Here is a 14,665-nt window from a genome sequence, read left to right on the forward strand (position 1 = left end):
TTCTAGAAACAAAATTCTAAGCCTTATAACAAAAAGAGCCCTATCTACATCAAACCTGTGTAGAAATGTAAATATTTCGTTTATACAGGCTTCAGAGGTACTATATTTTTACACAAGTTTGTAAATAACTACATCAGTTATCTTGGGTGACAGCAATGAGATGTGTCCCAAATATCAAATCTCAGCAATTTATAGCAATGCAGTAAACAGAGGAGGAAGATTAGACAACACTGGTTCTAACAACGGTGTGGTTCCTTTTGTCTGCTTCAGAAAATTCTGATTTCTATGAGGTTCTGAATTTTCAAAATATATTCAATAATATTTAAATGAACAGAAAAAAAGAAATATCCAAATTTTAATCACAAAAATATTATGAAAGCAACTTTTTTTTTTTTTTGAGACGGAGTTTCGCTCTTGTTACCCAGGCTGGAGTACAATGACGCGATCCTGGCTCACTTCAACCTCTGCCTCCTGGATTCAAGCAATTCTCCTGCCTCAGCCTCCTGAGTAGCTGGGATTACAGGCATGCACCACCATGCCCAGCTAATTTTTTGTATTTTTAGTAGAGACAGGGTTTCACCATGTTAACCAGGATGGTCTCGATCTCTTGACCTCGTGATCCACCCGCCTCGGCCTCCCAAAGTGCTGGGATTATAGGCGTGAGCCAATGCGCCCAGCCAAAAGCAACTTTTAACTAAAGGTTTTTTTTAACAAAGAGATAAAGAAACAAAGAAAGTAATTTCAGGAAAAAAACTGAAGTTTGACTTTGCCAAGTTGCCAGTTTTAAGCTTTTAAGACCATCATGTAGAAAAGTGTGGAATAACTGGCTACTTTTGGTTTCCTATTCTCTCTTCTCAATACAGTCTCCTCCTGCTTAACATTTCACATGTATCTCTGGCTATACTACAGGCACAGTGGCAAGAACTGATCTCCTCACTCTAAGTTGCCAATGTAGAAAAGCAACAGAGAGAGCTCTGTGTCTGGCGTAGCCTCATCTACATTTATAATAGGTGAGGCAGAGGCACAAAGTAAATAAAATGGCAGTATTGACTGACCACTCATTATGGCTTATTCTCTCATTCTTTGTAATTAGATCAGAAGATGTTCATAGACTTCCTGGGGATGTAGCCACCAGTATTCATTCCTTGCTCCTCACAGGACTCGTGGAATTTCAGGTCAATGTAAAATTTAGTAGAACCACTTGACTACATCTACTTCTGCTGTGATTGTGTAAATTCATTTATTCTTTATTATTTATTTATTTATTTTGAGACCAAGTCTTGCTCTGTCGCCCTGGAGGGCACTGGCATGATCTCAGCCTACTGCAACCTTCACGTCCTGGGTTCCAGCTATTCTCTCTTCTAATTCTCCCAAGTGGCTGGGACTACAACAAGCACGCGCCACCACTCCCGGCTAATTTTTGTATTTTTAGTAGAGATAGGGTTTTACCATGTTGGCCAGGCTGGTCTCTGAATTCCTGACCTCAGGTGATCTGCCTGCCTCGGCCTCCCAAAATGCTAGGATTACAGGTGTGAGTTACTGTGCCCAGCCAAGTTAAGGGTACTGTAATATTAGAAAATCTAGGCCAAGTGCAGTGGCTCACTCCTGTAATTCCAGCACTTTGGGAGGCTGAAGCGAGTGGACCACTTGAGGTCAGGAGTTCAAGACCAGCCTGACCAATGGGGTCAAACCCCATCTCTACTAAAAATACAAAAATTAACCAGACATGGTGACAGGCGCCTGTAATCCCAGTTACTCGGGAGACTGAGGCAGGAGAATCTCTTAAACCCTGGAGGTGGAGTTTGCAGTGAGCTGAGATCACACCACTGCACTCCAGCCTGGCAACAAGAGCGAAACTCTGCCTCAAAAAGAAAAAAGAAAATCTAACTGTGTAATTCGGCATATTAATAGGTTAAAAGAGAAAAATCTACATGATAATCTCAATAAATCCCAAAGAAAACAAACCTGAAAAATTCAACACCTATTCATGATTTTAAAACATACATACAGGCCAGGCACGGTGGCTCACGCCTGTAATCTCAGCACTTTGGGAGGCCGAGGCAGGCGGATCATCTGAGGTCAGGAGTTCTAGACTAGCTTGGCCAACATGGTGAAACCCTGTCTTAAAACAAACAAACAAACATACATACAAACAAAAGATTCTGAGCAAACTATAAACAAATTAGACACTTAAAAAATGTGACAAAAAGAGTATCTACCAAAAACCTGTAACATGCATTACAAAGAGGTGTATAAATTACTAAAACCACACTGGGCTACTGCATGAAGTTTCCACTGACAAAGGCCCAGTGTAAAAAACTTTCAAGAAATATCTGATGACTGCCAGAGGTGTGCATTTTTAATGTGAAAGATTATACTTGATAAACACAGACTAGCAATGCTTACCTGCTTTAGGGCCTTCTTGCTGTGCTTCTGTGATGAAGAAATGACTTTACCTGCTGGAATGGTGGGTGATGGGCAGCCTGACTGTGGGGAGGACGACGATACTAGGGGAAAAAAGTGACAATAAAAGATTTTTGTTAACAGAGATGATATCAAGCACCATTCCTTCCCCAATCATATGCTGCTACCTGGAGTAAGAACTGTGACCAAACATTTTTGGGAACCATCTGTTTTTTGGAGTTTTACTGCAAACAGCCTGCCTTTTCAGTTTACTTCCTCTGAAAGCTCTGGTGAAGAATGATAGGATGGGGAGGGGATTTTTCAATAGAACTGATGAAAGAAGAATGACTTATCGAATCAAATAAAACTCAGAAAAGATTCTAGGGCCTTTTAGACAGTATCTATGGTCTCACAGTAAATCTAATGACAACATGACACAGTGAAAGGGCCTTGGATTGGCAGTTTAAAATGAAGACATTAAGGCCATTCAACCTTGAAACTCTACCATAGTTTTAATCTTTACATTCCTTCATCCCTTATGTCAGTAGTTACAGGTTTACCAGTGTGAGAGGCATTTTAAGATTTCTCTAATGGAAGCAATTTGAATTTGAATAGGATGTAACCACTCTCTACTTTATCACTAACTGTTTTATATAGCCTGGCAGAGCTTAGCCTGACCTGACTGGGTCATATGTGAATGAGGGTTCTTTCTTTAAGAATCTATACTTTTTAGAATAAACAGCAAGTAGATATTTGTGTCCTACAAAATTCAACAGTATGTCAGTAGTGTTTACGATAATGAAATAGAGATATTGCTGATTCAGTCCCCTTATAAAAAAAAAAAAAACCTAGAAAAAAATTATAATCACTACTGCTAGTGATGACTCTTGAAGAAGGCGTCTTTACTAAAGTCTTCCTCTTTTCATAGCAGTTGAACTGAAAAGGCCCAAAGAGCAAAATGATATGCCATGGTAAGGCCAATAAGCTTTAAGATGTTATAAAAATACATACAAGGCCATGTGTTGTGGCTCATGACTGTAATCCCAGCACTTTGGGAGGCTGAGGCAGGCAGATCACCTGAGGTTGGGAGTTCAAGAACAGACTGACCAACATGGAGAAACCCTGTATCTACTAAAAATACAAAATTAGCTGGGCATGGTGGTATCTGCCTGTAATCCCAGCTACTGGGGAGACTGAGGCAGGAGAATCGCTTGAACCCAGGAAGCAGAAGTTGTAGTGAGCCAAGATCTCACCATTAATCCAGCCTGGGTAACAGGAACGAAACTCCGTCTCAGGAAAAACAAAACAAAAAAAAGTACATATGTACTAGTAGGTAGCTAGCTACCTGACATAATAATGTAGAAGCAGCCAGGTGCAGTGGCTCATGCCTGTAATCCCAGAACTTTGGGAGGCTGAGGCGGGCAGATCATGAGGTCAGGGGTTCGAGACCAGCCTGACCAACATGATGAAACCCAATCTCTACTTAAAAATACAAAAATTAGCTGGGCATGGTGGTGCACACCTGTAATCCCAGCTACTTGGGAAGCTGAGGCGGGAGAATTGCTTGAACCCGGGAGGCAGAGGTTGCAGTGTGCCGAGAGCATGCCACCACACTCCAGCCTGGGTGACAGAGCGAGACTCCATCTCAAAAAAAAAAAAAAAAAAAATGTAGAAGCCTAATAGTTCATTGGAGTATGCAAGTTTTGGACTACAGTATTTCAATTTACTTAGATGTCCTAAGAAAGGAAGGCACAGTAGATGCATTTAAAGAAGACAGCAGCAAACAAGATGATGACTTGGCCAGGCGTGGTGGCTCATGTCTGTAATCCCAGCACTTTGGGAGGCTGAGGTCGTCGGATCAGCTGAAGTCAGGAGTTCAAGACCAGCCTGACCAATATGGTGAAACCCTGTCTCTACTAAAAATACAAAAATTAGCTGGGCGTGGTAGCACACACCTATAATCCCAGCTACTCAGGAGGCTGAGGCAAGAGAATCACTGGAACCTGGGAGGCAGAGGCTGCAATGAGCAGAGATCACACCACTGCACTCCAGCCTGAGGCAACAGAGCAAGATTCGGTATCAAAAAATAAAAAAAGATGCTGACTTGTCGTACTTATTTAGCTCTGTATCCCAACCTTTATGAAAAGGTTTATATATGGAAAAGAGCTGAAGTACAATAAGCTCGATGTTTAAAAATGACTAAGTAATTCAAGAGTTCAGCAGCAAAAAGAAATCATAGCCTCAGTATACTTTGATACTGACCAATTTTTTAGTAGCTTTATTAAGATAAAATTTATATACCATACGGCAGGCACGGTGGCTCACACCTGCAATCCCAGAACTTTGGGAGGCCGACACAGGTGGATTACTGGGGTTAGGAGTTCAAGACCAGTCTGGCCAACATGGTGAAACCACCCCCTCTACTAAGATTCCAGATGAAAAACACACATGCACGTAAGAAGTGGAATAATTAATTGGGTGATATTTTCACATGAAAAACTACATATAAATTCAAAACAGCCTACAGAACATGTAAAAAGCCATGTACAAAAGTTCATGCTGCACAATATTTACATAAAGTGTAAAAGAGGTAGAAGTAGTGTTATGTGTGGTGGTATGTGCCTGTAGTCCCAGCTACTCAGAAGGCTGAGGCAAGAGAATCGCTTGAACCTGGAAGGCGGAGGTTGCAGAGAGCTGAGATCGCACTACTGTACTCCACTCTGGGCAACAGAGTGACACTCCATCACACACACACAAATATAAATATATAAATATATATATATAATTCATATATTACATATATGTAATTCATATATTATATATCGTTCCTAAAGTATAAAATTTGAAGCCTCTTTGAGGGTCAAAGGTGGGAGAAGGGTGAGGATCAAAAAACTACCTATCACGTACTATACTTCTTTCCTTGGTGACAAAGTATTCTGTACACCAAGCCCCCAAGACACATAATTTACCTATATAAAAAAACCTGCACATGTACCCCTGAACCTAAAACAAAAGATAAAAAAAAGTAAACATAACATACACAGGTCATAAGTGGGTAGCACAATGAAGCTTTTATATTTAAAATTTAAAAAAACAGGATACTTTAAGCTCACTGCTATTTTTCTGTGATCCCAGCCGGTCACTATCCTCAAGGATGAGCACTACACTGCCATCTCTGCACTACATTGCAGAGGTTACTTTTACGTCTTTCACATTTTATATAAATATTGTAGAGTGGGAACTTTATATATGGTTTTTTAGATTCTATAGGCTGTTTTATATTTATATGTAGTTTTCTACATCCTTGTCAACACTTGGTATTTTATGTCATTTTCATTTCAGTCTCCTGGTTGCTGTTTATCATTAGGCTTTTCTCTGATTGCTAAGAAAATTGAACACTTGTTAACACTTTCTGGGGGGTCATAGAATAACCTCTATTTTGAAGCCTGTTATTTTATTTTGCCTCGCTTCCTGTTGTTTTATTAATAACTGTCTTTTTCTTGTTGGTTTGTGTGGTTCTTTACGTATGCTAGATAGGAGTCCTTTTTTAGTTAGTCTTCCGATACAGTTTGGCTCTGTGCTCCCACCCAAATCTCATCTCTTTTTTTTGTTTTGTTTTCTTTTTGAGACGGAGTTTTGCTCTTGTCACCCAGGCTGCAGTGCAATAGCACGATCTCAGCTCACTGCAACCTCTGCCTCCCAGGTTCAAGAAATCCTCCTGCCTCAGCATCCTGAGTAACTGGGATTACAAATACTCACCACCACGTCCAGCTAATTTTTGTATATTTAGTAGAGAATAGGTTTTGCCATGTTGGCCAGGCTGGTCTCAAACTCCTGACCTCAGGTGATCCACCCACCTCAGCCTCCCAAAGCACTGGGATTACAGGCATGAGCCACCCCACCCAGCTCCAAATCTCATCTTGAATTGTAATCCCCACTTGTCAAGGGAGGGACCTGTAATCCCCACTTGTTGAAACAGGAACGTGGGGGCAGCTTCGCCCATGCTGTTCTCATGAGATCTGATGGTTTTTTTTTTAAGGCAGTTTTCCCTGCTCTTGCTCGCTTCTCTCTCCTGCCACCATGTGAAGTTTGTTTCCCATTCGTGCTTCCCCTTCGCCTTCCGCCATGATTGTTAAGTTTCCTGATGCCTCCCCAGCCATGTGGAACTGTAAATCAATTAAATCTTTTTCCTTTATAAATTACCCAGTCTCAGGTGTTTCTTTATAGCAGTGTGAAAACAAACTAATACATCTTCTGTCTCTTTCTCCTCTCTGTCTTTTGATGAGAAATACTTAAATGTATTTAAATAATCTCATTTGTCATTTCCCCAGTATACTAAGTATCTTTTGTTTTATTTAAGGAATCATTCTCTATCTTAAGACCACAAAGATGTTATTCTGTTTTCTTTTAAAAGCGTCAGGATTTAGGTTTAAACTTTGGTTTTGCAATCCATTCAGAATCAATCTGTTGTGTGGTTAGTAATGTGATTTTCCCTGGTAAGCTAACAAAATTAAATTTATTCTGATAATGCTGGGGGGAAACAGTGTAAAATTTAATGGTTTTTGGTATATTCACAAAGTTGTATATCACCACGACTCAAAAAATACCATAAGGTATTGATCGACTTACGACCTATGCAACTTATGACCATTTGACTTTACGACCACAATCACTAGCCGCGACTGCTCTGCGTCTGGCAGTGCAAACGTTGCCCAGCTGGGCGTACAACAGTGTGGACCAGCTTCTGGCAGCACTACCATCTCCGCACGCACCATTTCAACTGTACATATAGCCGACTCAACTTATGACCAAATCGTGTTACGGCCATTCTGCAGTCCTGACCGTGGTCATTAAGTCGAGCACCAGCTGTACATGTTAACTGTTACTCATCTTTTACCCAACCTATGTCCCTGGTCTCAGGTAACCAGTAATCTACTTTCTGTCTCTCTAAGTTTGCCTATTAGGTATATTTCGTATAATGAAATCATACGTTAGTGCTCGTTTGTGATGGTTTTTTCAACAAAGCACTTAACTTTTGAAGGCTCATTCGTGCTTCAATATGTATGAATACTTCACTCATTTTTATTGTAAAATAATATTCCATTGCATACATATGTTGCATTTTGTCTGTTCATCAGGTGATGAATATTTGGACTGTTTCTACTTCTTGGCTGTTATGAACAATGTTATGAAGAACATTTGTGTGCATATTTTTGTATGTATATGCTTTTAGTTCTCTTGGGTTCATTCCTAGGAGTGAAATTGCTGAGTCTTACAATAATTCTATGTTAAACTTGAAGAACTGCCAAGGTGTTTTCCAAAATGGATGCACTATTTTTACAATTCCACTAGGAATGTATGAGGCCACTTTCTCTATATCCTTACCAATGCTTATTATTGTCCTTTTTACTTGGCCAATGTTTTTAAAGAAAAAAAGTATAAGTTAAAACAATTAATATTTAACTATGTTTATTCTCTCAACAATGTCTTGGAGAAACCTTAAGACTATACATTTCCTCCCTTACATCAAATACCACCTGATTACAAACAGGAAATAAAAAGCCAACATAACACCTCTAGAAAATATAAGAATTCTACTTTGTAGCCCAGAAAAGCGACAAAAGCTGTCTGTAATTACCAGGACAAACTGCTTGGAATGTTTACCCTTAAGCCAAATGCTCTTTTTAACAAATGAAACCACAAGCATTTAACTAAGCCAACCAAAATAAATCATGAAAATTACAGAACCCACCAGTATAAACATTTCCCAGAATTGACTTAATGTTAAGTACTAATCTCAACTTCTATGAAACTTAAGCACTATTTTAACTTTATTATTATTTTATGTTATTTTTACGACAGAGTCTCACTCTGTTGCCCAGGCTGGAGTACAGTGACATACAGTGACATAATCTCAACCCACTGCAGCCTTGACCTCTCAGGCTCAAGCAATCTCGTACCTTCAACTCCTGAGCAGCTGGGACCACAGGTGTGTATTATCACATCCAGGTAATTTTTTTTTTTAAAAAAGGTTTTTGTTTTTTTTGTTTGTTTGTTTCAGAGATGGAATCTTGCTATGTCGCCTAAATCTTGTTCTAACTTTTGAAATATTAAAGGCTCAGTATTACAATCAGCAAACAAGACTTAAACACAGGCCTGGCACAGAGGCTCACACCCATAATCCCCCCAAAAATCCTAGGCCTCATTTTGGGAGGCTGAAGTGGGCAGATCATTTGAGGCCAGGAACTCAACACCAGCCTAGGCAACACAGTGAGACTCTGTCTCTGGATTTAAAAAATTAGCTGGGCATGGTGGCATACACGTCTTCGCTACTTGGGAGGCTGCACTCCAGCCTAGGGGTGATAGTATGAGACCCTACCATTTAAAAAAAAAAAAAGGCTTAAAGAGTTAAACTTTACTGAGAAACTTATCTCTCATAATTCATTTTAGTCATCATATTGAGTATCTTTGAAGATATATAATTTTACTTTTAATAGTAATAGCAGACAAGTATCTTCTATATGGCTAACACTGTACTAGGTTCATTTTAGCAGGAGTTCACTGAATTCTCATAACTACTCTCTCTTAGCATAGTTTTCTTTCTACTCCTACCTAAACTCCTCAAATTATACTTCTAGGTTTTACTAAAATTTCTGGTTGGCATCCTTATGATATTTTTCTATGCAAATAAAAATACGAGAATTATCTTAAGGCTATATATTTATATAAAAAAATAAATTTCGAAGATACATATTCATCTGCACATTACTATGGTATTATCTCAGTTTTACATATCAGGAGATTAAATTAATTTGCCAAATGATATACAGCCAGTAAGGAGCACAGCCAATACTTGAACTTCATTTTCAGAGTAATGACTAGGTAACGTATAGCTGGCTGATAATGGTGGCCACCAAAAAGATGCATCCATATTCTAAGCTCCATAACCTGTGAATGTTACTTTATTTGGGAAAAGAGTCTTGGCAGGTATAACTGAGTTAAGGATCTTCAGACAAGAAGATCATTCTGGATTATTCAAGTGGATCCTAAAGCCAATGACAAATCTCTTCAGAAGAGACACATTAAGAGAAGACAGATACAGATGAGAAGGCAATGTGAAGACAGAAGCAGAGACTGGATAATGTGCTCATAAGGCAAGGAAGTCAGCAAGGAAAAGGTTAGAGAAAGCAAGGAGCAGATTCTCCCCCAAAGCCTCTGTAGGGGGATACAGACACACCAACATCTTGCTTTCAGACTTCTGGCATTCAGAACTGTGAGAATAAATGTTTGCTTAAGCCAGCCACATTGTGATAAACTGCAGCTTCAGAGAACTCATACAATAACTAAAACCAACAAGTTCTCATATATGTTTATATATTTGAAATATTAAAATCAAATGCAAATATCAAAGATTTGATACTGTACACCAAACTACATATAATGTTTAAAAATATATGTATTTAACACTCCAATTGTCCCATTTTGACTTAATGGAACTTCCTTCAAGTTGTAAATGCTCTTGAGCACATGGTTCCACCAGTATTTGAGGTTTTTTTTTTAACTACCTATCACAGAAAGTTGTCCCAGGCAAATCCTGCGTAACTTTTGGCTCAAGCTAGACTCCTATTTCACAGAAATCTAGTTCTCTTCCTTAACTATACCACTCTATCTCTCTCTTTCTCTATAGAAAATCATTTTAATGGGTTTTTGTTTGCCCTTTCATTGTTTTTATTTATACTTTTCCTTTATTTTATGAAAATATAGCATATATGTTTTAATACTTTTTTTTTTTTTTCCTTTTTAAGACAGAATTTCATTTTTGTTGGCCAGGCTAGAGTGCAATGGTGGGGGGGTCTTGGCTCACTGCAACCTCTGTCTCCTGGGTCAAGTGATTGTCCTGCCTCAGCCTCCCAAGTAGCTGGGATTACAGGTGCCTGCCACCACTCCCAGCTAATTTTTATATATATATATATATTTTTTTTTTTGAGACAGAGTTTCGCTCTTGTTACCCAGGCTGGAGGGCAATGGCGCGATCTCGGCTCACCGCAACCTCCGCCTCCTGGGTTCAGGCAATTCTGCTGCCTCAGCCTCCTAAGTAGCTGGGATTACAGGCACGTGCCACCATGCCCGGCTAATTTTTTGTATTTTTAGTAGAGATGGGGTTTCACCATGTTGACAAGGATGGTCTCGATCTCTTGACCTCGTGATCCACCCGCCTCGGCCTCCCAAAGTGCTGGGATTACAGGCTTGAGCCACCGCGCCCGGCCTAATTTTTATATTTTTAGTAGAGATTGAGTTTCACCATGTTGGCCAGCTGGTCTGGAACTCCTGATCTCAGGTGATCCACCCACCTCGGCCTCCCAAAGTGCTGGGAATATAGGCATGAACCAACATGCCCGGCCTGTTTTAAATACTTTTACTTATTTCTTTAAACAAAAGATCATACACCACTGTCTAGCACGGTTTTTTGTTTTGTTTTGTTTTGTTTTTTAAAGAAAGGGTGTAACTCTGCCACCCAGGGTGGAGTCACTTTGATTTGAATGAAAAAACTCAATGTATCCTGGAAGATATCCTAGAATAGAAAATGGAATTCTTCTGCATTATTTTTAATAGTTGTATAGAATTCCATTGTGTATATCTATCATGATTTCTTCCACCAGATTTTATTGATGGGTATTTGGGTTCTTTCTGGTCTTTTGTCCTCATGACTACATCTTAACCAGTGGTTCTAAGGTGTGGTACCCAGAACAACATCATTACTATCTAAAAATCTATTAGAAATGAAAATTACTGGGTGTAAGCCCAGATCTATTGAATTAGATACTCTGAAGGTGAGGCTCAGGAATCTGCATCATATATTCTCCGGGTGATTCTGATGCACGCTCAAGTTTGAGAATCGCTGCTTAATCTCTGTCATTTTGTATTTTTGACAGTTTATCTCTGAGATTGATTCTCAGCAGTGGGTTTGCTAGGCAAAAAGATAAACACGTACCCTTCAAGAAGCATCAGAGAAAAAAATTTCATTATTCTCAGGTTTTAAAAATTCACCCATGTTTTCCTGTAGTTTACATTTATTATAACTTATTTTATAATATTTTACATTTATTATAACTAATTTCTTTGGAATTTATCTTGGAGTATAATGTGAGGAATGGGGGTATTTAGTTGTTTCAACTTCTTTTTGCATGGTGCAGTGGCTCATGCCTGTAATCTCAGCACTTTGGGAGGGCAAGGCAGGTGGATCACCTGAGGTCAGTAGTTTGAGACCAGAATGGCCAACATGGTGAAACCCTTACTCTACTAAAAATACAAAATTAGCTAGGTGTGGTGGAGCATGCCTGTAATCCCAGTTACTTGGGAAGCTGAGGTAGGAGGATCACCTGAGCCTAGGAGGTTGAGGCTGCAGTAAGCTGTGCACTCCAGCCTGGTGACAGAATGAGAGCCTGTCTCCCCACTAAAAAAAGAAATTAAGAAAGTAGGTGACATCAAGCCCTTGTACGTATAAGCTTCCTTGCCCTTCAGCTTTGGCTGCAAGTCTCACTTAAAGATGATTAAAACATTAACAGAAAGATTATGGCAGCAGAGATGATGACTATATAATACTTTAAAAGATTTCACCAGAATATAATGTACTGAATACATTGTATACTGAAGAATGAATTTTATGTCCTGTATTAATTCTCCAGGCCTGTCATTTTAAAAGTACATAACCTAGGTGGCATAAAACAACAGACTTTTATTTCTCTCACAGTTCTGGAGGCTGAAAATCCAAAATCGAAGTGTCAGCAGAGACAGTTCCTTCTGTGAGATAAGCCATTGCATCCCTTTCTCTTAGTTTCTGGCAACATCCAGAAATCGTCAGCCTTCCTTGGCTTACAGCAGCATCCCTTCAACCTCGTCTCCATCCTCACATGACACTCTCTTCATGTCTCCATGTCTTCATATGACCAATCTTATAAAGACACCAATCTTAGTGGACTAAGGACCCACCCTACTACAGTTAAGACTTAATCTTAACTAATTAAGTCTACAACAACTCTTTTCCCAATAAGGATACATTCTGAGGTATTGGAGGTTACGACTTCAACATATCTTTTTGAAGGGAACACAATTTGAAGCATAACACTTGCTTTTACTTAGCCTATTTTCCAGAGCTACACAGATGTTGTGAACTTAACACTGTCATTCACTGAATATAAGATATAATAGTGCTGCCCAGGCTAATAGAATTTTTCCCCAAGTCAAGGAATTATAAGTATTCTCATTTATTCTAAATCATATTCTCATTCATGTATGTGAATTATAGACTTGTAATCTGTGTGTTTTATCATATTTCTGTTAAACTCTAATTAAAAGTAAAATATCCCTAAAAAGAAATATTTCAGCCTAAGCTTAAACTTCTATCAGGAAATTCTCCCCAACTTTTTTTTTTTTTTTTTTTTTTTTAAAGACAGAATCTTGCTGTCTCCCTGGAGTGCAATGACATGATCTCCGCTCACCACAACCTCTGCCTCCTGGGTTCAAGCAATTCTCCTGCCTTAGCCTCCAGAGTAGCTGGGATTACAGGCACACGCCAGCACGCCCAGCTAATTTTTTGTATTTTTTTAGTAGAGACAGGGTTTCACCATTAGGCCAGGCTGATCTCAAACTCCTGACCTTGTGATCCACCCATCTTGGCGTCCCAAAGTGCTGGGATTACAGGTGTGAGCCACTGTACCTGGTCACTTTTTTTTTTTTTTTTTTGAGACAGAGTCTTCCTCTGTCCTCCAAGGCTGGAGTGTCCACCCATCTTGGCCTCCCAAAGTTCTGGGATTACAGGCGTGAGCCACCGCACCTGGCCACTTTTTTTTTTTTTTTTTTTTTTTGAGACAGAGTCTTGCTTTGTCCTCCAAGGCTGGAGTGCAGTGGCACAATCTCAGCTCACTGCAACCTGTACCTTCAGCTTCAAGCAATTCTCCTGCCTTAGCCTCAAAAGTATCTGGGATTACAGGCACCTGCCCCGACATCAGGCTAATTTCTGTATTTTTAGTAGAGGCGGGGTTTCAGCATGGTGGCCGGGCTGGTCTCAAACTCCTGACCTCAAGTAATCTGCCCACCTGAGCCTCCCAAAGTGCTGGGATTACAGAAGTAAGCTACTGTGCCCAGCCCCCAAAACTTTTAAGGAAGAAAAACAATCTTTTTGTTTTGAGACAAAGTCTCCTTTTGTCCCAGGCTGGAGTGCAATGACATGATCTTGGCTCGCTGCAACCTCCACTTCCCAGGTTCAAGCAATTCCCCTGCCTCAGCCTCCTGAGTAGCTGGGATTACAGGTACCCACAACCATGCCCAGCTAATTTTTGCCATTTTAGTAGAGACAAGATTTCACCATATTGGCCAGCCTGGTCTCAAACTCATGACCTTAGGTGATCTGCCAGTCTCGGCCTCCCAAAGCGCTGGGATTACAAGTGTGAGCCACTATGCCCAGCCTACAAAAACAACGATCTTATAAAAATTCTTTCAGAGAATCAAAAACCAATTACTAAGTTTTTTATGATACGAAATTTTGACAGGGACATTATATGGGGAAAAAATGCAGGCAAACCTTAATAAAATAAAAAAGTTAAATGCAAAATATGAGCAGATAAAATCTAATGATATATAGGATTAATAACATATCACAAACAGCCGGGCGCAGTGGCTCAAGCCTGTAATCCCAGCACTTTGGGAGGCTGAGGCGGGTGGATCACGAGGTCAAGAGATCGAGACCATCCTGGTCAACATGGTGAAACCCCGTCTCTACTAAAAAAAAAAAAAAAAATACTAAAAAAAAAAAAAACATATCACAACCAAGTTGGTTTATCCAAGGAACACAAGGTTGATTTAACATTTAATAAGTAAAATCAATGTAATTCACTATAAGAATTATGTACATGAAGGAAAAGCAACTGATAAAATTCAACATCTGTGCATTATAAAATCCTTTAGCAAATTACAAATAAAAGGGAACTTCATCTACTAAAGAATGTCTACAAACAAGCTACTATGACACATCATTCTTAAAACATAATTTTAAAAAGCTGGGCACAGTGGCTCATGCCTATAATCCCAGTACTTTCAGAGGTTAAGGCAGGTAGATCACTTGAGGCCAGGAGTTTGAGACCAGTCTGACCAACACGGCAAAAACACGTGTATACTAAAAATACAAAAATTAGCTGGGCATGGTGACGCACGCCTGTAATCCCAGCTACTCAGGAGGCCAAGGCACAAGAATCACTTGAACTCT

The 14,665-nt window shown here is 39.6% G+C and overlaps 1 protein-coding gene across 4 annotated transcripts in view; it reads right to left on the bottom strand.

The window, feature by feature from the left end:
• Window positions 1–14,665, bottom strand: part of ASXL2 (ASXL transcriptional regulator 2) — a 159,080-nt gene that overhangs the window by 40,756 nt on the left and 103,659 nt on the right. For all 4 annotated transcript variants that reach the window (XM_074395096.1, XM_074395086.1, XM_074395090.1 and 1 more), the window contains one exon: window positions 2,407–2,507. In XM_074395096.1, the coding sequence (XP_074251197.1) occupies window positions 2,407–2,507 (101 nt within the window). The remainder of the gene's footprint in view (window positions 1–2,406; window positions 2,508–14,665) is intronic.

The sequence above is a fragment of the Saimiri boliviensis genome, chromosome 1 (assembly GCF_048565385.1).
Source record: "Saimiri boliviensis isolate mSaiBol1 chromosome 1, mSaiBol1.pri, whole genome shotgun sequence".
In the NCBI taxonomy this organism is placed as follows: Eukaryota; Metazoa; Chordata; class Mammalia; order Primates; family Cebidae; genus Saimiri; species Saimiri boliviensis.